General features: G+C 43.6%; 3 protein-coding genes across 5 annotated transcripts in view; 1 reads left to right on the top strand and 2 right to left on the bottom strand.

The window, feature by feature from the left end:
- Window positions 1-688: 688 nt before the first annotated feature.
- ndnfl (neuron-derived neurotrophic factor, like) lies at window positions 689-9,071 on the bottom strand. The gene is made up of 4 exons (XM_056434976.1): window positions 9,001-9,071; window positions 6,226-6,478; window positions 4,180-4,304; window positions 689-2,784 (listed from the first exon to the last, which is right to left on the bottom strand). Exons 2-4 carry the CDS (start codon window positions 6,402-6,404, stop codon window positions 1,358-1,360), a joined length of 1,731 nt encoding a protein of 576 aa, XP_056290951.1. The 5' UTR covers window positions 6,405-6,478; window positions 9,001-9,071; the 3' UTR covers window positions 689-1,357.
- A 4,806-nt stretch (window positions 9,072-13,877) lies between these two features.
- sparcl2 (SPARC-like 2) lies at window positions 13,878-19,204 on the bottom strand. The gene is made up of 8 exons (XM_056434991.1): window positions 19,105-19,204; window positions 18,560-18,624; window positions 17,477-17,549; window positions 17,205-17,316; window positions 16,863-16,981; window positions 16,605-16,759; window positions 14,390-14,484; window positions 13,878-14,171 (listed from the first exon to the last, which is right to left on the bottom strand). Exons 2-7 carry the CDS (start codon window positions 18,620-18,622, stop codon window positions 14,476-14,478), a joined length of 531 nt encoding a protein of 176 aa, XP_056290966.1. The 5' UTR covers window positions 18,623-18,624; window positions 19,105-19,204; the 3' UTR covers window positions 13,878-14,171; window positions 14,390-14,475.
- Window positions 19,205-20,798: 1,594 nt separating this feature from the next.
- Window positions 20,799-25,233, top strand: part of ccser2a (coiled-coil serine-rich protein 2a) — a 50,461-nt gene continuing 46,026 nt past the window's right edge. Inside the window, exon 1 of one of the 3 annotated variants that reach the window (XM_056434968.1) lies at window positions 20,799-21,347. The gene's annotated coding sequence lies outside the window, so the exon portion shown is untranslated. The remainder of the gene's footprint in view (window positions 21,348-25,233) is intronic. The other 2 variants (XM_056434967.1, XM_056434966.1) reach the window with 2 other exon arrangements.

Below are 25,233 nucleotides of genomic sequence, written 5' to 3'. Positions count from 1 at the left end.
GTTCAACAAAGCTTGGCATACATATAAACATTCCACTTGACTAATACTAGTACTACTTAATTAATTAAACCTTATTTTTATATTACATTTACTCCTGATTCGATTAACAATTGAATCAGGATTACAATCTAAACTCACACTTTTGTATCATTGATCCTAAACGTATATCATAAACTGAACGTGACTTAACCTATTTTAACACTATCATGACTCTTTATTGACACACTTTACTTACTTAAATAATAGTGTAAATATGTCTTAGGTAATATTTATGCTAAAGTAGTGTAAATATGTCTGAGGGTAATATTTGATTTATATTTTGCAGCCATGGGTTGTTTGGTAAATATGAAAAAATGGAATTACTGGACAGCAAATGGACCATTTTGTCTTTCAGAAAGATACATATTTGACAATGCAGGGTCCAAGCAACAGAGAATACAGTATTTCAGTTATTCTGTAATTACAACCTGGGTCTTTCCAAGGCAACCCCATCTATATTTACAAAATAAACACGTTTAATCTATACAAAAAGGAATTTAATGTCATATATTAATATGGCTTTGAGCTGCACAAAGCTCCATCTAGTACAGTAAAAGTGAAAGCTATCTGAAAAAATTTTGTTGCAAAAAAATAAATCTAATTTGACAATCCAGTTTCCATACATGCGTCACTCAGTCAAGAACGTACAGATACCCTAGTATTTATTAGTGCGTTTGAAGCAGCACACGAATACATCAAAGACAATGAGGCAAGTCACTAAGTATTTTTCACTGCTTCATGCGAAAGCAGAACACAAAGATACACACTGACTTTGAACTAAGCATCTGTAAATTGCACCCATCTGTGTTTATAAGCCTGTACAATATGCAGCACTGGAGATATACACGGCAAAGCCCCCCGTTCTCAGATGTTATCCAATTATTGCCCCATCTGTTTCTGTTGCATATTTGGCACAGTCTCTGTTGTTGTTTTTGTATTTGTTCTGTCATCACAAACCGATTCTGTCCTTTGTACTCCGACACAAAGTAAGAACTTGGACAACAGGCACATCATTACCATGATCAACAATGAAAAACAAAATGACAACAGCACAAGAGTTGTATTGTAAATGTGATGAACTTCTGCTGGTGTGCAAATCCTTCTCATATGCTTTCCATCCACTTGCATAGTGCGAGCGGAGTTTGAATAAAAACCATTGCTCCTCCTCTTCGGGGAATATTTCTTTGTTATGGTAACAGTCTCTCCACAACAGTCAAATGGCTTCGTTCTCATGGTCAGCCTTTTCAGCATGTCCATGGCTGATGAGTTTTCCCCTAAACTGGGACAGTCTAAAAACCCTCCTTTAGGGGGCGGCAACTCAGCATTCCTTTCTGGTCTTTACCATCTTACTGGCGTACTTGATAGGGATCCCCCAGCGTCTCATTAGATAGACATCAAACACGTAGGCCATCCCTGGCTCCAGGCCCCCGATCACAGCTGTAGTGACGGCCCGCCGAGGATTCAGCTCCTGGAAATACTTGCAGAGAACCCTCTCGGTGTCAGAGCGGGACTCTGGTCCCAGACAGGGGGCGGTTTGAGCTGATGCTCCCCCCGCCTCAGTCTCACGGTCCGCCAGCTTTCTGCGGTACACGCAGTACAAACTCCTTTCTTCTGTGCCCATCCACGCCAGGGTGACACTGTTGCAACCACGCAACCGGTTGAAGGATTTTATCTGCAAGGTGGAGGGCAGAGATGGGACCCCTCTGCGGTGATACGCTGAGGAGGTCTGCATTTTGACCGAAGCCATACGACCTCCGGGGAGAGCTGGGTCCGTGGAAGTTCCTTCTCTCTCCAAATGGATGAGATAGGACGGACTTCCCTGGAGCCAAATGTGCACTAAATCCCCCCCCACCGCCCGTGAGGTCAAAACCTGACCTTTCCTGGACACAGTGACCTTGACCTTCTCACCTGCACCGCAGCTCTGCAAGGTGAGGAGGCCACTCTGCTGTCCGCCACGGGGAAGGAAACTGAAGAGCTGCTCTGAGTTGGAGCCTCTGTCGCGGAAGGTCACCCACCTCAGCTCCCCTTCTCTCAGAGTGATGATGGACGCCCGAGCCTCCTCGTGCGTCCGAGCAAATGTCCCCTTGTACGCCACGCTGGTCCCGTTCAGCCCGTCGATCGCAAAGACGTCAAAGTAATACTGGGTGTCGGGCAGGAGCTCAGAGACGGTGCACACACTCTCCGTCCCCCGGCAGGCACACTGGAGATCAGCATATTCATCAGCGAGGGAGGAAGGTGGACTCTGGGCTTCCGGATAAGAGTCCCACTGCTGCCACCACCACTGTTTCAGAATGGGCCACACGGTCACTCTCTTCCTCTCCTCCTTTTGTCGTTTCTCTTCCGTCTTTTTTCCCGCGCTCTCTTGGGCAGCACAAAGACTGGGGTGGTTTTGCCGAGCGTTGACAAGGACACAGTAGTCGTAGTCTTTTGGCGTCTGAGGGAGGCTGGTTACCGAGGCACTGGCCGCCCAGCTGAGGGTGACGCTGGTCATGCCGACACCCAATGTGTGCACTCTGGGGTCAGCTGGGAGGAGAGGGAAGGCGCCCGAGGGCCCCAGGCCTTCATGGAGGTACACTGTAGCTCTGGTGATCTCCTGTTTGGAGCGCAGCCTCAGGATGTAGATGGAAGTCTGCGGATAGGAAGGACCCGTGTAGGTGTCAACTGCATTGCCTGTGAAACTGTGCATTTCCTCCTCAGTCCCAGGTCCTCGCCACCACACCTCAGGCACACTCTTTTTGGTGCTCCCTGAGAGAAAAGGAAGAGAACATTAAAACACATCTCTTCACATGTGAATGATCAATGAGTGGTTGATTGTTGCTTCTTCGTTTGGATGTTGGACCTTCACTGCAGACAAAGACCTTCACTACAGGAAACCTCTCTGCTCTGTTACCTGGTGTGTGAACAGTTACACTTCTAGAAGCACACATATTCTGGGGGCGGCATGAAAACATTAAGCACTGCAAGCTGCATAAAACAAGAACAATAAACAACGCACCGAAACTGGCTGATATAAAGAAAATTTTAACGCCTCATCAAGGAACAAATAAATAAATACAATGTCAAATGCCACTTCAAAAATGATTGCTAGTTGTTTCCATTCATACCTAAAGCTATTGTCATTATGAAGTACACGCCCTTCACTTTAATAACGCAACCGTCAAATTAACCCGGAAAACCCCCGTCTCCACTGTTCATCGCTTTTCGAGATGAGAAATTGCTTCTCAAATGAGACCAAATGTTACAGAATCAAAGTGAATAATTTAGTGTGGTGACGGGGACCCACAAACCCACTGTCTGAATGATTCATGTGTCATTTTATAACTTCATAATGTCATTTTACCAAGTAGAGAAGCCTTTTTAGTTAACCTGGAAAAGGTGTTTATGGAACACTCTGAGGTATGTTGTCTTTTCCAGAAATCTGCACCGACTTAGCTTATAAATGTGATGCCTATGATTTACATCGAGCATTTTGGTTTTAAGCCTTTTTGTAATTCGAATGCTCTCGAACATTTGAATTTCCTGAGGTTATTTGATTTGTTTGATTGGATAAAAAAGCACAAACTACTCAGAATATATTGAATGTTTTATGAGATTCAGAAATCCAAATCCAACGCTTCACATAATATTTGTGTCAGTGTGACAACCAGATGTGATCACCATGTCAGCGATAGTGGTTTGGCATTTATCATGAATGTATCGCGTTTCTTGCGCTTTGAGTTGAAACAAGCCGGCACAATGTGTGTCATCTGTCTTATCCACCTCAGAAGTGGTGACAAAGACATTTGGAGACAATCTCATTTTGAAAAAATAAATTAAGGCCTCAGCTGTTATATGATTGGATGAAGGGAATCCGTTTATTGGTCTATAAATGTTAGAACGGCAGCAGTAAATTAAAGCTCTGACCTCCAGGCTGCACACACAAGGACAAACAAGCAATGCTAAAACCAATAAACCTCACAAGACGTGGAATAGTTTGACCATCATTTTTACTACAAACTCTCTTCTCCAAAGGGAAACTAGAGTATTTGCCCTCTACTAAACCCGTATTTCTTATGATAATATCGAATTGATTGTCTGGCTAAGCTAGATGCAGCGGTGGTCTTCGGGGTAACGCGGGTGCAGGTCTCGCTGTTCACTCACACTGCAGGCTCTTGCGGGGTTTGTCCTTCAGGGTGCGGGCTGCCAAGCTCCATTCGATGGGGAGGTCACAGGGGCTGACAGTCACCGACATCGCCGGAGCCTTCTTCTTCAGCGTGAAGTACAGCCTGAGGAGAAACAGCCGCGATAACCGCAACAAAGTTGTTTGTGATTCATCGCAGGGAATGTCACAAAGATAACATCCTGTTTCCATCCAGCTGCGAGGTGATGAATGGGAAGATGATCGTCTTCCGGTGTATACTGTGCAACATTCTTTCATTTCGCTGGACGATCTGCCGGTTGGCTTTGACGATTCCAACGTGGCAGCGGTCGCCAGTCGCTGTCTTTCCATTTGCCGACACGCCGATCGGTCATTTGATAGCAGATCAGGAGAGGTGACCTGGGATCAGATGATAAGGCTGCATTGACCGATGGATATCTGCCTGTTTGCTGTAACTATCTGGGGCCGTGCTTTGCATAGAAACTACTACGTCCCTCATTGTGACTCGATGTTATCGCATGTTGGATAAGAGATTTGCATTTTAAATTTGCAGTTAAATGACATTTACCATTCCTGCTATGGCAGTCTGGTCTTATTTTAATTTGAATAATAACCGTTGTTAACTCTTGAGTCAGTGTTGAACTGCTCTCCTCCCCAAGGACGCCTGAACATGAAGCCTGTCTCTTTTTTTTTACCCAAACAGTTCTGTAACATGTCATTTCTTCACAGCCAGTTACCTTTCAAGAATAAAAAGCAACTATGCGGTTATTTGTTTGTAAATATGAGTTGTCCGTCCTTACAAACATCATTATTTATGACTGTGTGCAGATGGTGGCGGTTCCCAAACAGATGTGCAACGCTGTCATTCTCAAGGACGCTTTGCGGCTTATTTAATAGAGTGATTCATTTCGGTATCAGTGTTTTCCCTCCATTATTTGCCGCGTGGTTCTGCATGTCTGCACCGGCGGACAGACTGCAGCACAAAGGGAGCTGCGATTCTCAATTTTTTTAGCTCCCAGTTTCAGAAAGCAGGCACTGGCACTGTTATGTAGGGTTCAGGCCAAATGGGCTCCGCTTCCTCTCGCTACACTGGTGCTGGAATCAGCCACCGTCTCCAAAGCGGTGGTTGGCGGATGGCTGGTGACTTGTTACTGAAGTGGAAAAAGGGGAACATCTGATGAGCAGGTTTCAAGATGTATTCATAAGCCTTACATGAACTGCAAACAAGGGAACATTTGATGACGGTTATGGAGTAATTTAATAAGGTCTTGGGTTTAAAAAAACATCTTTACTGTCAGTCACAGCCAGTGGTGGACAGTTCATACACTAATTCTGTTTTGAGGTACTTTACTTTAACTTACACTGAAACACCAGCATATTTAAGAGGGAAATGTTTTACGTTTTACTTTATATTTGATAACTTACTTTCAGATTCTGATTAATTATACATAATATAACTAGAACGGGCACTTGGTAGAGCGCATACCTTCGCATATCACAAGATTGGGCATTGAATTATGAACATTTTGGCATTAGTTGCATGCCAATTGGATAAAAATCGACCGCACTATGGTAAAAAGAAGATTTTGACCTTTTCATGACCTTGACCTTGACCTTTGACCCGATTGATCCCAAAATCTAATCAAATGGTCCACGGATAATAACCAATCATCCCACCAAATTTCATGCGATTCAAGAAGATTTTGACCTTTTCATGACCTTGACCTTGACCTTTGACCCGATCGATCCCAAAATCTAAGCAAATGGTCCCCGGATAATAACCAATCATCCCACCAAATTTCATGCGATTTGGTTTAATACTTTTGTGTTATGCGAGTAACACGCATACAAATAAAAAAATAAATAATAAAAAAAATAAAAAAATAAATACACAGCGATCAAAACATAACCTTCCGCATTTTCAATGTGAAGGTAATCAACAAATACACTATGATGTATTAGTATAAGATAAGTTTCACGTTCACAACTAGAGCACTTCATATTGCTTGGTATTGCTTGGTATTGCTTCGTCCGCTCCGTTGACCAACCTGCGAGTTCGTCCTTTGGGGAGAGTCACAGAGGTGAGCTTTCCTTCCGGGAGCCATGTCGTCGGGCGAAGTGGCACCTCGTTCTCAGATGCCAGGGCGGAGTGCACCTGGGCCCACGGAGAGCCACCAAACAGAGCCAAAGCTGCCCCGAGGCACCAGGCCAGGGACCTGAGGGCCATCGCTGGTTGTTGCTGTCTGCTTCGATCGCTCTTTGACTTTCCTCAGTCACCACGTCGTGGATGTCTCCGGGGCTCTGAGAACACATGGTGGAAAGGTCAAGGTCATCAATCGGAGCGCATCGGCAACACAGCACACACACACACAGACACCACACACACAGTGATGCACACAAATATACTCAGTTAAACTTCTACTGTACGATGCAGACACTAAAGAGCTGCAGCGATTCAATGATGTGAAGAAACACCCGCTCCTATTCAGACAGAATTATTCATGCAGAGGAATAGAGCGTGCCATGCTATATTACTGTGTGTGGGGGTATAGCACAGTTTGAAACTCACTTTGAAAAAAAAGTACTTTTCAAAGTGCAAAAGTGCAGGCTTTCTAATCACTCTGAAGTCAATGCCTTTACATTGACATTTCTATTTTTAGTCGGGGGAGTACATTAGAGGTCTCAGCAGCCATTTTATCAGGAGAAAAGTGACGCCATGCTGATGTGTCGCAAGGTACACAAACAACACCTGCAGGTGCTCAGATCCAATCTGCATGAAACACCTCACAAGAGCTTGTAGCCGCTTCTTTTCTGTTTCTGTATCGTTCCTATCTTTTATATATTTAGTTCACACTCTTTTACAGTTTTTTCTGATCTTTCTTATCTGTATATATATATGGGTTTGTGATTGTGAGTCTGTGTGTGTGGCTGTGATTTAGTGATAGTGTGTATAGGATGATTACGGGTCTCACTGTTCCTCTTTCTCCCCAGAGAAATCACATTTGTTCAAAGTCACAGTTTTCACAAACACACTCCCCGCCTTCCTCTAACAAGGTATATTATGTCAGTGCTGCGCCCTAAAGATCAGATGACAATCACAGTGGAACCATGGGGGCGGCTACACACGGCACATCTGAGTCTTTCGGGGCCCCGGGACACGGGGAGATACAGACTCGCAAACCGTCGCACAGCTACAAAGTCGCACAGAGGCGTCTGCTCATTATCCTTGCAGAGAAAGAGCGGGGAGGGAGCGAACGACCCATAAAGCTTTAACTGAGAGACATGCAATGGGTGAGAGGCAGATTGCAATGGGAGGGGAGGGAGGAGAGGAAAAGGAGGCTGCAAGGGGAAGTGAAGCCTGGGTGAAATGGAGAACAAGAAGAGGAGGATGTCGGATCAGTAATTAGAGGGAATGAGACGGAGGGAGGAAAAGAGGAGAAAGTGCAACTGGAAAAGAGAAGATTGGAATCAGACGGGGGGGGGGGGGCATTGCCATGCAACAAGGGTCGCAATGAATTGGTTATGGTGTTTTAGCCAGAAGGTGTTTACTTTTACCCCCATGTCGAATGGGTCTCATGTGTCACATTTATTAACAGACGGCTGCACAACTTCACACCCCCATTCAGGCTTGATAAAAAAGACAGAAATAAAATCTTGGCGGGCTAGTTTCTTCAAAATGCTCCCGCTGATGAAATATACATACGGCTCTTCAGCAAATTATGGCCAATTGAATTTTCATAAAGCAAAAGGCTGTGTCTTACAGAGAGAGAGAGCTTAACCACCACCCGCTATAAATATATACACACTCCCCTTTAAACACAGGAGCTCTTGACTTCGATGGTCCCGCTCACTCTCTCTTCCGTTATGTTTATCCCAGATTGTCAACCGACTGTATAAATACTGTTTGGGTTGTAAATACTGATATTTTAACCCTGCTCTGTTTGTCTTTTTCTTACTCTCCTTCTCTGCCCTTCCCTTTTTGCCTGCTTCTCGCTTCGTCTAGCCCCCCTCATTTAGAAGATGCAGGCTCAGTTTCGGAGGTACAGGTTGAGTGCTGTGTGTTATCTGTCTGCACAATGTATTCACTATCTTCTCTCTCCCGGTGCTCTGGCAGGACCATCTGCCTTCTGTTATCTGTGGGCAGGGGCAGATTAAATGGCATGGGGTGGTCCCTGCAGGATCCGTTGTCCCCCCCAAAACTACTATGAGCAAAGAACTGGCCTGTGGTTCATGGGTCTGGGTTGACGAGACGATGGCGGGGAAAAATACAATGACAATGGAACTTGATAGGATTTTACGGCTGATTTTCTACCTCAATGTGTCTTCATTTGAATATTTGAACCCCTCTCCTGTCTTCATTACTTTCATTGTCCCTCTGTGCCTGCATCTCTCACTCTTTAGTACAGTGTCATGGCCTTTCTCAATACATACTTTATGACTTTTCCTTTCTAATGACAAGAGAAGAGAGAAAAGACAGACAAAGTGAGCAATAAAATAGAGATGAGCACAGCCGTCAAACACGCTGTCAGGACGAAAACTATACTGCAACAACTGAAAAAAACACTGCGTCTGCGGCTTTTAAAAAAAACCTCCGAATACACACACACAAACACACACGCACGCACACACACAAACACACACATACACTATAACACACAAATAACTGATCCAAAGAACAAGTTGCTGACTTAAATATCTAGTTGAAATATGAGACAGACACACGCACGCATGCACACACACTCACACACACACACACACACTCTCTCTCAAACACACACACACACATACACTTTGCAAGGACAACAACATGCATGCATCCTTACCTTGCCTCAATGCACGCTCTCCCTCTCCTACTCAGGAAGTGAGGGATGGGATCAAATGAGAGAGGGAGAGAAGATGATGGAGGAGGAGAAGGGGGAGGAGGGGGAGGGGACGAGAGTCGGTAGCGAGGAGAGGAGGAGCGACAGCAGGTTGCTGTTGGGTGTTCCTCTGACTCCGTCTCCCAGGAGGTGCTGCTCACTCCCTTCTTCAGGTGGTGTCTCTTCAGGGCTCAGGTGTGCCTCTGGGGCGGTCCCAGCTCTGGTGCCGTGCGAGGCTCCCCAGACACTCTTCTCACTCTCAGTCTGTGAGCCCTTCACACGTGGAGGCTTGTCCTGCTCAACACTGTGTGAATGTCATCCGGTGAGTGGAGGCTGTGTCCCTCGCTCCTCTTCTTGTTTTCCCTCCGCCACAGTTTGTTCCACCTCCTTTTCTTTTCACTTGTTCCCTCCGTTTACCTCCTGTGGTGGTGAACAGAGCTCACTTGCGATCCGAATGGGCTCACGTGGGATCGTGTGTGTGTTTTTGTGTGCAATCTGAGAGTGAGGGAGTGAGTGGGTGAGTGTGAGGGGGCTGGCGGGGAGGCCGCTGAAAGGGGGGAAGAGGTGTGTGTGGGGGGGGGGGGGGGGGGGGAGTTGTCAAAAGCAGCATTAGGGAAAGGGGAGGTGATGTAGAAGTTGAATAGCCGACATTAACCATTTTCTGGTTGATCTGATAACTTCTGAAGGAGAAGGCTTCAGACCGCATGGTGGAGGTCACACTGCCCTTGAGCCCTAATCAATTGTTCAATAAGGTGCTTAGACTTTGGACTTAATTTGGAAGGACAGCCGAGAGGCTTAATGGATTTATGCAAATATTCTTTGCGCTTGAATGATTAATCAAAACAGATAGTAAAATGTAACTTTCTTAACGTTTTTTACAGTGCTGCAGCTCCATAACATTTACTTTAAATGTCATATTTTCGATAAAATCGCCCCAAAAAATTAAGGAGATAAGAAATAAGAAAATTGTGAAGGATGCACAATCATCGTTACATAGCTGAGTACGACTAATTTGATAACTTATCTCATATTATTTTGTACTTCATGCGACTCAGAGAACCACCAGTCAAAGTTTTACAATGAAGTTAGTTTGCTCTTTGTCAAATGTGAGTAATGTCTTTTGGGGATTTAAGTGGATTTTAACATGCATGTAGTTTTGAATACATTGAGGGACCTGGTCTTTCAAAAAGTAAATAACAAATATATGAAAAAAATAAATACACAAGTCTGATTGCAGTGAAATGCTCTACTTACAAAAAAATTGACAACAAGCTAAACACTAAACTAGAACACATAATTGAAATGTAAAAATAAGGTTTATCTACTTGCATACAAAGTTAATTACATTCTAGTTAAATACAGTTTTAAACTCACTCTAAAAAGTCTAGATAGACTTGAGCACAAGGTTTCGATGAAAGGATAAATACTCTACCTTTGTCACATCTGTACGGGGAGCTGGAGCCAGATGATGCTTAGCTTAGCTTAGCTTAGCATGAGGACGTGAAACAGGCTTAACCACTTAGCCTCTCTCTGTCCAAAGGTAACACAATACACTACTAATTAAAACTTGATCATATGTTTGTTTAATCAATACAAAACTGTAGTGTACAAATGTCTAACTGGGGGTTATGCGCAAGACAATTTCTTGGCAGGTAGTGAGCGTGCCATGCTAGTTGTTTCTGCAAATTAGAGAAGTTTGCCTTCAGGGCTCTTTGCTATAAAGGGTTTATTTTGACCCAAAGAATGATCCCTTCCTAAACCAAATGATAGTTGTGTTGCCTAAACCTGAGGATATTTCTGCTCCCATGTTCATTGTCTCCCACTGTTTCTTGGAGCTGGTTAGCTTCGGCTTGGTTTCAAAACGAATCCTCTCGTCTGCATAGAGTTCAAATAAAAACCTGTGCGTCTGCATGCCATCGCGAGGGCACAACGGATTGAACAGGACAACGACGACCTCTAAAGTCTGCATATGCACATCCATATTGAAGGCTTGAGGTCATCCACCTATCGGCCAAGTGCAGATCTCAGAGGAATTGGGAGCATTCATATCAGTAGCTCCCCAACCCCACCCGCCATCTCTTCTCCTCACAATGATGGGCCTCATGTATGGCTCCCTCTCTCTCTTCTGAGCTCTTTAATCAATATCATTAGGAAAATAGAAAGAGGCTCACCACATTGTGTGCTAACTGCCCCCTCCCGTTCTCGAATGGGGCCTTTTCTCTCTCGTTCAGCAGGTACTTCAGTGTAGGGCTATTGAGGTCGCTATGAATGGGACCCACTCAACCCTGAGGGAATATTGTCTGACCGGAAGCTAAAATCTGAGAGACCCCCTCGCTCCCTCCCTCTCTTTCTCTGTCCTCAACACTACTTCAAAGAATAATACAACATATGTATCAAACAATATGGTAGCTATATATGTTTTGGAGCGAGGACCCTTTACTGGACTTTCTTGTGATTTTAGAAACACGTTGTCGCCTGACTTTAGACATCTGTCGGACATCTGTCAGATTTGGAATTGATGCCCAAGCTTGGGTGACACACACTCACAAGCTTTCATACACTTCCTCTCTCTGTTTCACCGCCATCGTGACTGGCCTGAATATTTCTTTTGATCTGCAAAGCTACTCTCCTCTTGTGTTGCTGTTTAAATACTTGATCGACGTACAGTCGCCGGACAAACTCCATCCGCACAGAGAGCGACATAAAGTCAGAGTTAAAATTTCATTTGGCGTAATTGCATGAGAATAAACTGCAAAACTGGCCTTTTCATCTATTATGGATGTCTTCTTACAAGCCATGCATAATGCAAGCAGGGCCATCTTTATGACAACCATGTATTAAATATCACGTTCTGGGCGTCGGGGGGGGGGGGGGGGGGGGGCTCGGGCTGCGTGCTTTTGCTGCCATAGTTAGTTGGCTTTTGTGAGTAAAAGCTGCCATGGACAGTGGTGTACAAGCAAAGAGAGAACGAGTGACTGGCAGTGAGAGAAAGCGAACATGCGAAATTGACAGAGAGAGATGAGATGAAATGGGGGGACATGAGGGAGGGTGTTAGTTGACAACGGGTTCACAGGAATCCTTATTTTTAACAACATGTCATCACCAGCCGCCCATCTGCTCCTGTGCTGTCAGAGTCCCTTGGGAAAGAGAGAGAGAGAAAGAGAAAGAGAGAGGGAGAGAAAGAGAGAAAATGATGCCAGCAAGCCATCACAGATCAGATCTCTGATCAGCACCAAAAGGAGGAGGAGGGGAGAGAACAAGGTTAGAGAGGTGGGTGGCACACATATATGTCTCTTCTTTAATATCCAAATGGGGTGTGACAGGGCACGACAGGAATGGAGGTGAACAGTTTGTGCGTGTGTGTGTGTGACAGAAAGGCAAGGGTATTAGATGGATCAATCTACAACTGCCCTCTCAGTCAGAGTCAGTGCGTTTACATGATGGTATAATTCGAATCTTGCTTTAGTCGGACTATGCTATCTTTTGGGGGATTTGCTGTTATCCCAATATACATGGCAGTAAGTAATTCGAATCATTGGCCTTTGAAAGCATGTCATATCCGATACGATAGGTGGCGCTGTTTTCATTACAACTCGTGGTGATACGGCCATTTCCGCTTGACCTCTTCACCACCACCAACAACAACATTTGGAGAAAGATGGCGAACAGAGAGCAAGGCGAAGCTACATCCCTCTACTATTCTTCCATGGTGTTAATAGGAGTACAGCGAATGCAAATGGCGCTATTGGCTGAGTTGATAACGGAGAGAAGACGCCGTCGCCGAAGGTACACGGAGAATTTAATCTATCGTCTCTTTCGACTTCCGGGTCACGACATGGGAGGGAGGGAGGAGGAGGGCGGCGGGATCTCGAGCATGCGCAAAGACGCAAAGTCCAGTTCCGAATCGAATTCAGAGTTACATGCCGCGAGAGTCGAATTATCAACTGGATCGGACCGAGCTATCCAGGGTGTTAATCGGACCGAAGTCGGACCGCACATAGTCCGACTAAGGTGTTTACATGAAACGGATAATTCGATTTCAGTCCGACTAAGCCAATAATTCGATTGCATGTAAACGCACTCAGTGCAATCCTGTTGATCTTGGAGCACCAGCACCAGTAGAACACACACATTCACACTCAAAACAAACAAGATGCAACAAGAGTTGTTGGAGCAGCATGTTTTATAAATGGCATACATGAACTGAAAAGTCAATCATGCGATTCTTTTTTTCTTTCCCTTGACAGAGGTCAAGTGTTTATTCTGCATCATGCTCAGCGATGCTATATAGGAAATGTTTTGCAGCATCAAAACATTTTTTCTTGCAGTTCCTCTTCTCCTCAGTTCCTCCCGCGTTCTCATCCATCCCTTCCCCCCTCTCACTCTCCGTTCTTAGTCTTTCCCTCATTTTCTGATCCATTTTTTATGCATTACTCCATTACTCTCAGCCCCCATTTACACTGCATTACATCCTCCCATCTTTCCCAAACACACTTTATACTTCTCTCTCCTTCCTTCAGTCACTTTGCTTCCCTTCTTCCTTCCCTCCCTCTTTCTCCTCTAGTGCACACTTTCCTCTACTTCCCCCCTTCACCCTCTTTATTATCCCTTTGTCTCTTCTCTGGTCACATCGAAGCGATTCTTTCCCCCTGTATCTTTGTTTCCCATCTAGTTTGTCATTCAGTGAACATCACGCTGTCCGTCTGCAGTGCTGTCATCCTCCCTTTTAATTGGTTATTCAAAGCATGCCATGTCATTTGGTACTCACTATTGCCAATTGTCTTTGCTCTTTCTACAATACAAATATACAAATGTCAGCGAATGTAATTAACAAGACGGGGTCAGTTTGTCCAGACATTTATTTACACACATGAATGCACAGACAAGCGGCCGACATTCAAACTTGATGGTGTTATAAGTCACCATGTTACACCGGCGTGAAACAGCTGCGAGAGCCGTGTGTGTAGACTAGAGCTACCATCCAGTGGCTTTTAAACGGTGACCGTGGCAATGTTGTCTTCAGAGAGTTCTTTACTGTTCAAAAGACATGCGGGAAGGAGTTCATGGCTGCTTTTCATGTCAAAGATAGTTCTCTTTTAGTGAAGGACACAGCTTGCGGGAGCCCATTCTCATTGCTGTGAATAAAACAATCAAAACAACAAATCATTTCGGTTTGGTAGAGACAAATAAAAAATGCTGCAGGCAGTTGTCTTTATTTACTTGGAAAGAAAACTTTATGCAAAATAAATGCAGTAAAGAGGCTTTAAGTGAGCTATAACCTTCATGTACTTTATCTGTCTCCATGAGGAATTACAATAACATTCCAACAACAGTAACACAAGTTGTGACTAACACATGAATCGGTAGAACCAGGCCTCGGAGCGGTCCACCAGACACGTCGTCCACTCCAGCAGGGTCACCTTCCTGTTCCTGTTGCGGTCACATGACCTGCAAACACAACACAGTATACAACACACGGTAACCTTGTGACGTGGCATGCATTCGCGCTCTCATCCACCCGTGTTACACGTGACATGCTTACACAACACGACAGATGCACATGCAGATAAAGTGTATGGGAACGACTGCATTGGGGTTCTTCAACAGCCATTTTCTTTCAGTTCACCCTGCAGCGTTATCTCTGAAGGGTACTCCTTCCATTTGTGTTAATCTATGGGCAGCGGGAGACACAGTGGGTAATAAACATTATCATTGCTGGGAATGGCTTGACATTGACACAGCCAGCCCTACTCCCACAAAACCTGTCACTGCTGACTGGCAGGGAAACAGAGGGGTTGGAAGAGTGGATGGTAGAGAAGGGGGAGAGATGGAATGATGAAAAAAATGAGTGAAAATGAAGGAAGGCTCGAAAGAGAAGGAGGCAGAGGATACGTCTATTTAAAGACGAAAGTATAGGAAGCAGTGAAAGGGGGAAGAAAGTGCTTCAACGTGAAGGAGGGGTAAGATGATGGAGAGATGGTGTGGTCATGAGATCGGAGGGGAGGAGGACACAGGAAGCGGGTGTTGGCGTGGAGGACGAATGGATAGATGGATGGCGTGCAGAGAGAACAGCATGGTGGGAGGTGCAACTTGGTCACAGAGCGGGGGCGAAATGCATCGCCGTGTGACATTTTTAACCCTCGGTGTTTCAGTAATTAGCAGGAAAGTAACATATTGCAAGAGACAGAAGGTTGACGTGATGGACCTTGTGTGACAGGAGGACATGGTGACATGAACACGGTGAGCAACAGTGCCCGAACGTTAATGACTACACGGTCACCTTATGGCAGAGGGTTATCATTTTGCCAGCTTATCAAATAGGCCATGTCATCATTGTTGTTTTTCTCTCCCATGCTATCGGCTTCCTGAAAATACATGCAACACTAAGAATGAATCACGAGGTGATATACGTGAATGCTACCTGCTTCTGAATTTTCAGGAGAAAAAAACATGCCACTGAATGTAATGGATTCAAAGTTGAGTCAACTACGCGAGTCTTATTATTTGCTCTCGTTGTGGAAACTTCCTTGAGGCGTGCCGGGTAGCGCTCGCTAAGGTGGGACTGACTGAAAGAACGGTGAGGCACAGTGCTCCACAGGCATCCTCTTGTAACGCAGCTTCCTCAGGTCCCTGCGGCTCAGCTTCCCATCGCTGTTCTTATCCAGTTCGGTAAATTTTGCTAAAAATAGAGAATAAGAAAGATGAAAAGAAATGGTGGAAATACTTGAATGTCTCTTTGTTTGCACTGCATATTAATATTAATGTAAATATGCTTTGCTGGCCATTAGTCTGCAGCCATGCAATTTGACATTCAAGGTCTTCAGAGGATGAACGCTATAATACATTTTATGACCCCATGACTTTTCATGTAATACCACCATCAGGTCAAAATGTATATGACCAAATACCTGCAGAGCAAGCCAACGCGCTAAACACCGAAAACATACCGTCTGAACATCAGCACGATCGCGTTGTCATTGTGTGAATGTTCAAATAGAGATCATTTGTGTGCTCGACATAATGAAAGACAAGATCTTGAATTAAGCCACGATGCAAATGATGCTGGACATCTATGAAGTGCCACAAACATGTTTTTTTAAGAAAATAAATAATGTAAAAATAAAAAAATGCATGAGCTTTCTTTTAATGCATTGGTGGTCAGGAGGTCAAGGGGGCTTGGGTGAGGATGTTAACTTATCCCTCCATTCGTCGTCTTATTGAATAATTTAGTGAATATTGACCAAATCCTATTCATAAATGGTGTTCTTGAGAGCCCCTGTCTCATTCTGTGGACGACCACACCACGGGCAACACAAGAACTTGCCACTTACAGTCGGTTGTCAGCATCGATTTCTTGCTGGACAATGCATGAAGAGCAACAGCGATGACGGTGTCTGGTGTCAAAAACAACTCTCTGTTCGGTATCTGATTACACTGGGAGTACAATGGATCTCATATCCTTCTCTAGCATCACATTTTGTAGTGGATTTAATTTTAACCCCTATTTAGTTCTCTACGATCGTGTTCGGTGTCTCTAAGTCTCACTTTGAGCACCAAGTTCCAGCTACCTGTGCTAGTTGTGTCCTCTGGGCGTGGCTGAGGCAGTTCTGGGGCGGGGCCACAGGTGTGTAGGACTTTCCCATTCGACTCAGGAGCAGAAACCAGTCCAGGAGGCGATATGGAAACTGGCTTAACTCCTCCTCAGTGCAGTTGGCCTTTGGGACTGATCAAGAAGGATAGCAGAGCTAATTTGTCAGGGGGAGTAGTACACAGTGGAAACTGTGTGTAATACCCATTACAATGTGTGTGTGTGTGTGTGTGTTTACCCAGACAGGGTCCCGCGTGAGCCAGTCCAGTGCGGCGTCTCTTTCTGCAGGCTTCTTTATGCAGCAAACACTGGTTTCGGTAGGTCTTTCCCAGAACACTGCACACTGGTGCCCTCTGCCTGATCACACGAGCCAGTGCGTACAGTGAATTTGAAACTTCATGTGAGGTAGCTGGATTAAATAAACTGCTCTCCTTCATGATTTCAACCAAAAATCTACATCTTTTTTTGTTTCATATAAGTTTTATCAACACATTCTGTGAATAAGCAACTTTACATACGGATTAAGGATGCATTTGAGGACATTTGTGTGTCAAATACAGAATAATTTTGATGTGTTTACCGTGGACAGGACTGGGGACAGACACACTTGGGGACGAGGACTCCATTGTCCTGAACTACCTGGCACCAAGACCCCGCTGGACTGTGGCATTTCAGCAGCTCACAAAGCTCTTCTGAAAGGATATTGAATATTTGCTGCAGCCCAAAATGCGTATTTGTTTCCGACTTCCCAGAGAAAAGAAAGAAATACCCTCAAGCAGAACTTGTCACTATAAAATATAGAGGCAAGCAGAAAATGGCATTCCTCCGCTGTACTGCACATTAAAGTCTCACCTGGCTCTACTCTGCCAACATATGGTCTCAGGCTTTCCTCAGCTTGTCTCTGTCTGCACTGAGCTCTGTCTCCCTGTGAAACACACACACACACGCACGCACGCACACACGCACACACACACACTAATGATAATGAAGGTTTTGTTTTCAAGTCAATCCACAGGCATGCACTAAACTCAAGTATAAACATGTCATAAACAAGTAAACCTCTTGTCTTAAACTTTTGATCACGAGCCATATGGATGTGTTTCCACACGATCATATTTGTTGTTTTCATCAGAGTGATGCATCACAGGTGAAGAGGCTTATGACCTAATCAAAGTAAAACATTAACTTCTTGCAATCGGTGTGCTGTAAAATATATATAAAAAAACAACAACATTAAACTAATCTACAATGAAAATGATATACATTCTATATCACATCCATTTCACATCATACGGCCCAAATGCAAACTTATATTGCAACTTTGTAGTCTGTGCCAAGTTCACATCTGCCCCCAAAGTCCTCCCAGATGAGATGGGAAACCGGTGCAATGCTGACCCAAAATACTGGAGACCACTTCAATAGGTCTCGAGATGCTATTTACACACCTATCGAAAAACATTCCTGATGACCGGAAGAACAAACTGGTGAGAGAAGACCATATCTGAATGTCCACACGATCCGCGCATGAAACTATTTCAGGTCATAATTTGTCAGTTAATTTGAAGATGTATATTTTAGATTAGATTACATTAGATATTCCTGCATTAGTCCCACAGTGGGGACATTTCAGGATCACAGCAGCGGGTGCATATTAGAGCATTAATAAAAGATAAAATTAAACACAATAACAATACGAAATACGAAATAAAAATACGAAATATACAGAGTCAAAATATATACACAAGGCAGTGACCAAAGTGAATTTCCAGCAGATTAAAGTGTCCAGGAAAATAAAGTGCTGAGTGTGCCAAAAGTGAAAAAAAAGTTAAACAAAAAAAGTGAGAAAAAAAAGGAAACAAATGTGTGGACCAAAGTTTGCTGAGTGTGCGGTATTCTGCAAATGTAGACAAAAGACACAGACAAAGTTCGACTCACCATAGTTGTACAAGAGTCAAGACTCAGGAGAAGAAACAAGGCAAAGGTCAAACTCAGGTTCATGGCTGAAACATCCAGAGAAAATTAACAAATGTTAGGAGGAAAAAATTTGCTTAATTCACACAGATTACGCAAATATAGCTGTAGTTGAAAGATCGAAAAAGAAAAATGATCCACATTGGTATCTATTTCCAGCAGTATTCAACCTCTACCTTTACATTTCATGACATCTATTACATTTGCGTTCAAATATAAGAAATAATGACCGCTAAAGGATTATCAACCTACCCAGATAATGCTCCATTAATAGATGCATTTTTCCTCATCTTTCTTTTGTGGTCTCATTTACTGTCTAGTACTCCTTTTCCACTCATTCAGATAATGTAGCAGGAAACAATGCAGCACATTGAGTCTCAGGAAAACAATAATTTCCCATCACAGAGGAAACACAGGGTAGAATTACACTGAGAGGACATTGAGGAAGTTATTATGGTCTAACAAGTCATTCTATATCCTCTGGCTGCTTGAACAAAAACCCATCTTACCTGGCCCTATGTCACTCCTTCTCTTGTTATTTCCTTGAAAATGTTCTCCTTCTTTTCCTTGTTGCCAGATATCTTTGTCTCCGCCTCGCCGGCTCCTGTGAAGGTGTGCTCTTTTTGTACAGCCCTCTTCAGCAGTCTTTTTTCTTTCTTCATTTATTTGTTCCATCTATTTTTACATTCTTGCCATATATAACCCCTTCTCTCTGCCCCACACAAACACACACAGGTATCTGAACTCGGTGTTAGTTGAAGACATTGTGCAGTTGAATGTTGCTGTGGTATGGCGAAAGTACATAGAGCGGTGCTTACAGAGAAGGGGGAGTTTTGGGGAGGGTGGGGTGGTTTTCATTGAAGTGGGCACTAGACTTCAGAAAGATTTACAAGCCAGAGTGAACATATCGCCAAACACACTTCATCATTTTTCTCTGTCTTTCTCACATTTCAACCCCCTTCATATTCCAAACGCATGCAGACAAGGTAAAAGAAAACGAGGAAAGACACCTCTGACAATATGAACATCTAAAGGCAATAATAAGGGGAAGGCTGCTCTCTAGTGGTTATGTTGATCACGAACATTTTCACCGGATGACTGGCACATCTTCTGTGAGCCGACAGCAACATGAATTTTAAAGCAACCAAGTCATCAGTCAGTCTGTTGTCGTTGTTGTTGTTGTTGTTGTTGTTGTTTTTCTCCTTGAAGGGAGACCATAATCTAAACTTTTAAAAAAAAACTTACAATATTGAATGAAACCATGCTTTAGACATGTTCCCCGAGTAGACGCTCCAGGGATGAATGAGTAAAACATAAACAGTTTATACAACATTTGCTTTGGGTTTGGGGCGATCGTATTGTAATGAGAACATCTGAAGTCGAACTCTAAGAATAATAAAATGCACAACCAGAGATAAAATACGTATTTGACTCATTTATGAAAGGAAGCGTATTATTACCAGAATGTCGGAATATTGTATTTCTACAATACTGATATTTCTATAAAAAAAAGTCAAAGTACAAACGTATTGGCGCTCATACTTGTTTTTGGTATTTTAAGTATTTTTTATATAGGACTATGAATAGATACTTTATTCATCAGTTTTTTGCAAATGTGTTTATAGCAGCAGCAAACAAAGTTAAAATATATATATATATATATAGAATACAATAACATTTATTCTGATCAAATATATTCTGATATATATATATATATATATATGAATACATTTAAATGAGCTCTGTATTTACCAGTTGTTGCGTGATGTACACTTGAATGAATCAATAATCATTATTCAGTGCTTTAAGTAGCCTATATTTAATGCTACTACAGTTTTAAATGGAGGATACAACTCGCACTCGTAACATAGTATTTATACAATGTAGACTGGATTTATATTTTTAAAATATATTTAAAAAAAACGATGAGTACTTTCACCGCTGGTGCTTTGTGATCACGACAATGTGCTGTGGACAGCTGCGCTTTGGCGTGGCATCTGTGCACGCGCAGTCTCTCATTATGGTCTGTCGTCACATCAACGGCCAGCGGTAATGTCTGTAGTTAGTCCACCAGCTGGTTTGCTCTTTTGAAACACTTCGACTCCATCAACCGACCGAATAAACGCACGGCGGCGAACACGTGCATATCAGTCGACGTCACCGTTTGAGACCCAAGTGACGCCTGCGCGCGCTCCGCCCAGCTGGGCGCAAGCGCCCGACGTCAGACCGGTCAACTGCTTTGGGAAGTCGGTCCGCGCCGAAGGGGTCGTCTGCTGCGCTCACTTCATGTGCGACAAGACTACGGGATAGTTTTTTCTATGAGGATTTCATCGCGTTCACGTCTTCGTTTACGCCATCTCGGGGTCGCTTTACGCACGAGTTTTCTTCCTCAGCCCGGGTCTCGTGCGCGGTACCATCAGTTGTTGACGTCGTGCCCATTAGTTGTAAACTAACGGTGACTCAGTATAGCCTCGGGCTGTTTTCAACCTTAAAGTGGAAGTACTTCATGGAAATGCGAGGAATTCACAACACGCTGTGTGTTTATTTCCCAGTGAGCTCGTCTGAAGTGTACAGAGCATAGGAAACAATATTACATCAAGCCCGCGGGTAAAGCTTTTCATTGTGTTGACAGATTTAAAAGTGAAACCGCTAAGTTAACTACCTCGAACTACTTCATAACATGTATTCGCCAGAGAAGGAAACAAGTGGACTGCTGACTCGTCGTGGAGGCTGTAAACATGTATGATTACAGGTAAGTGTGTCAGGTTACATATCCCTTGTTATGATTGTGACATTATTAATTATCACTAACTTAAAGTGACGATTTACTGCCTATTCGCAATTGAAGTAATACACCTTTGTTTTTATGATTGGGTATGTGTGGGTACTGAAGATGTTTAAACCTATACTGATTAAGAAACATATGAACTCATTCTCATTGAGCAGAAGGGGCGTGTTTTCTGACGTCACAGCATCCCATCACCCCTCCCACCCTCCACCAATCATAACATGCCCTGGAAAGAGTTACTGTAGCATGAATGAGAATGACCAGGCATATTATGCATTAAGCATATCCAAAGTTAGATATTATATAACAAACTATAAGAGCAATTGTGCACACGGATACCATAATGTAGTTACGTTGGAATATTACTGGAGTATTTCTGCAGTGTCACCATGTCAAACACAGTCTTTCTCTGTGTGGCTCCACAGTGAAGACTCGAGGGGAACTCGAGCTTGTTTGTCGATGCACCACTGAGACGTGTGCTCCCAGTGCACACGTCAGGATTAATGGGTAATTTAAGATGACTCGCCAGCTTTCCTGCTCCACTCAGACAGGAGTTCAAATTTAACCAGGGTTTTTATACCATGCAGTGCAGCCTCACATTCATATTATTTTTATACCGCAACTGAAGTTGCTGTCAGTCAAGTCTCAAAACTGTGTGTGTGTGTGCCATTTAAGGCAGTGATCTATTACAGCCCAGACGGTGCAAAGCGCCATGGCATCAACGTGCCGGCACAAATTAGGATAAGGCATGACTGATTACCGTTAGTGTAAGTGAGATGGACGTCCCTGGTGTGCTCAGTGTTTGGGTGGGGTTGCATTTAAACACACACACAAGTAAATCCATGTGTGTGTTCCTTAGGCACCTGTTGGCATATAGCTCCTGCAGCGCCACCTTGGCTGAGGGTGTGTTTACAATCTGATTTCCCCCCCCCCAACAGCAGCTGAATGTCTCCACTATGTGCCTGCCTGTTCAAGACCCCCCAAATTGCAGTTCAATATGTGAGGGTATTCACAGACTGTGAGTCTGTGGTGTGCCTTCCTTCCTCTGCGCCCGAACCCTCAGTGTCTACTGTAAAGACACACATTATGCCCACTGCCCTGTGCATAGTAGCCATTCCAAGACACTGTAATGTGACCCTGAGGCCAACAGATAAGATGTCGGAGTGTGCTTTGCATGATGCTAAAAGTGGCTCCTGACAACACAGAAAAGTGTTGAGTAATCTGTCTGGCAATGCCAGGAATCAGAGACTGAGGCAGCCGTGTAGATCAAGGTGAGAGTTACACGGCCTTTCAAGCCGTCAGACACGAGCCTTTTCCATCCTTTACACTGTAGGTGTTGTGTTTACTGTGCAGTGTGGTCATCTCATTTATTGTAACAGTCCAGTGTTTTGGTTGCCCCAAGCTGGACTCTCCTGACGATAGTTAAAAATTAACGAGTACTTAAAATGCTTGAAGACTGGGACACTCAAGTTATCGCATTGTGCTCGTGTTGTGCATGTTTCCACGTGTGTGTTGTGGTGTTTGTGGTCTACTTGATTTTACTTTGACTTTCCTCTGATCCTCCTTGCCCTCTACTCGCTCTGTATGTGGCCTATCATCAGAGCTAAACTTAGCCACGCTTATCAGTTGCCTCGGTAAGACCACAGATGTTTAAGGGCTTGGAATAGCTCAATGTGGATCAGAGTGTAGACATTGGATCCCAGATGCACTGACAGGGTCAGGAATGATTCACAGGAGCTTGGCGCAGAAAAGTCCTTCAAAGATTAGGATCTGCCATTTGAATAATAAAAATGAAAGGACTGGCTGTCCAAGAATATATATACATATTTTAAAGGCAGCGATGAAAAATGCTGATCTAAACTACAGCATAAATAGGTCAAAGATTTACAAAGATGGCATGGTTGAGGAAAACCAACTCTAACTCTGTTATGCCCTGTCCTCAAGTAAAAGACATATTAACCTTTTTGTTTAAATATTTTATCGAGAATGATACGTTTACATTCTCCTTATTTGCAATGTGATAATGGCACAGTGGTTAACTGCTCTGTTATATCGGTTTGTAGGTCGCATACAACGTCTCTACAGAAAGGATCCCTATTCCAGTATAGGTTGAGTGGTGTTCACTGAGTACGAGTTCTTCAGCTCCACACCGTGTTTACACAGGAGTCGTGAACACAATGCAGTGCGATAGCAGCAGGTGTGCGTCTTTATTGGCTCGATGACAACATTTATTATCAAGACACAATGAGCAGTTGCTGAAATGTATCTGTCTCTACTTGCATATATAGTAAAGGTGGAATCCAACACTTTTGATACAATCTGGGGCTCATTCATGTCATTTCTTTTGCTAAGTCGTTACAGTGAACTAATGTTATTTCCTATATTCATTTCATACTTTTGTCAGATCTTTTCTTTTTATCGACTAGGATGGGATTTTACCTCGCCAAGAAGTACGACATCCCGACGTGCTTTACATCCACTATCTTCAATGTGTGACCTTTGTGCATTTCCCATGTGACTTTAATTTTGAAGTGGATGTTTTCTTGGATGTTATGAACAAGTTCAATGTACATAACTGTCTTTGTCTCGAAATGGAACATTTTGGCTTGACATATTGGGAAAAGCACATTAGATAACATTAATAACATGAACAGGCATCGGCTTTGTTGGAGAATAGTAACAATGTGCATAATGTTAAGCTTCTATACCCGTGGTACAAGGTGTACTTTCTTGGCCTTTTTACATCTTGTGTCTGTGGGCGTGATGTTGTCCAACTTCCGTCTGTGCCTAATATCTACCTGAGCAGACTTCTAAATAGCTTTAACCCTCCTGTTACCTTAGGGTCAATTTGACCCCATTCAATGTTTAACCCTCCTGTTACTTTTATATTTACTGACATATTTTACCCTTGGGGTCAATTTGACCCCAGCAATTAAAACCTCCAGAAAATTATTAGAATTAATATTGTTTCCCAAGTTTAAGTGTGAGGTACTTTATGTTTGTTTGTTGACTACCTAAATAGCCCTTTAAATATATAAAAAAGTTGATATTTCTTATCTGTTTGACACAGTGAAAAACAGCCTGGGGTCAAATTGACCCGAAAGAACACCACATTAAACATTGAATGGGGTCAAATTGACCCTCAGGTAACAGGAGGGTTAAGTGAGTGCGCATGGCCGTCAAGTAGAAATAACGACATGACATTATATTTTGTAAATGTATTAAGCAGATCAAATTCTGCACATTTGTCACATTCATTTCCTGTCATTACTGACATTCCTCACAGTACTTCATATGATGTTTGAACTCCTCGTCTCAGTGCAGAATCAGAAGCATGGTATGTTCAGCGTGCGCACGTGACAGATAAAAGAAGCATGTGCTTGGGCCCTCTGTGCCTCATTAGCATCAGGTAATGTTCTGCATTGACCTCTCCCTGCACCAGACCGGAGGGCTGCTCTCCTTAAAACCTTTACATCTCATTCGATAATCCTTTAAGGCATTATATAGAGTCTTTATATCCTTGGGATCAGGCATTCGACAGCTATTGTGCTGGAGACTGTGATGTTACAAGTTCTGCGTTGAGGTAAGCAGTGTGTGTGCTTTCCACTCAAATACTGCTGAGTCACTCTCAATCACAGTGTGTGACCTGCTGCGTGCGATATGCACCTGCATCTGTTCAACATCGTGTTAGAAATGTTTTGTTTCCAGCGAACAAAACATGTCGGAGTGTCTTTGTTCTCGCTCACTACCAGTTTCATTGGGCCCGCCGCCTCTATTTGCTCACTAAACTGTCATATCATTACCTAAATGTCCATTTCCCCCATGGCAATGTGGTCATGACTCATTCCTC

Source organism: Pseudoliparis swirei, chromosome 17, assembly GCF_029220125.1.
Source record: "Pseudoliparis swirei isolate HS2019 ecotype Mariana Trench chromosome 17, NWPU_hadal_v1, whole genome shotgun sequence".
NCBI lineage: Eukaryota > Metazoa > Chordata > Actinopteri > Perciformes > Liparidae > Pseudoliparis > Pseudoliparis swirei.
This window is presented reverse-complemented; position numbering and strand designations above follow the sequence as displayed.

Coding starts and splice junctions, on each gene's coding strand:
- ndnfl (XM_056434976.1), bottom strand. CDS start 6,404: ATGGCCCTCAGGTCCCTGGCCTGGTGCCTCGGGGCAGCTTTGGCTCTG. Junction 4,305..6,225: donor CCCAAAGGACGAACTCGCAG/GTTGGTCAACGG, acceptor GTTTCTCCTCAG/GCTGTACTTCACGCTGAAGA. Junction 2,785..4,179: donor ACCCCGCAAGAGCCTGCAGT/GTGAGTGAACAG, acceptor CTTTTCTCTCAG/GGAGCACCAAAAAGAGTGTG.
- sparcl2 (XM_056434991.1), bottom strand. CDS start 18,622: ATGAACCTGAGTTTGACCTTTGCCTTGTTTCTTCTCCTGAGTCTTGAC. Junction 17,550..18,559: donor TTGACTCTTGTACAACTATG/GTGAGTCGAACT, acceptor TGTGTTTCACAG/GGAGACAGAGCTCAGTGCAG. Junction 16,982..17,204: donor TGTCCCCAGTCCTGTCCACG/GTAAACACATCA, acceptor TCGTGTGATCAG/GCAGAGGGCACCAGTGTGCA.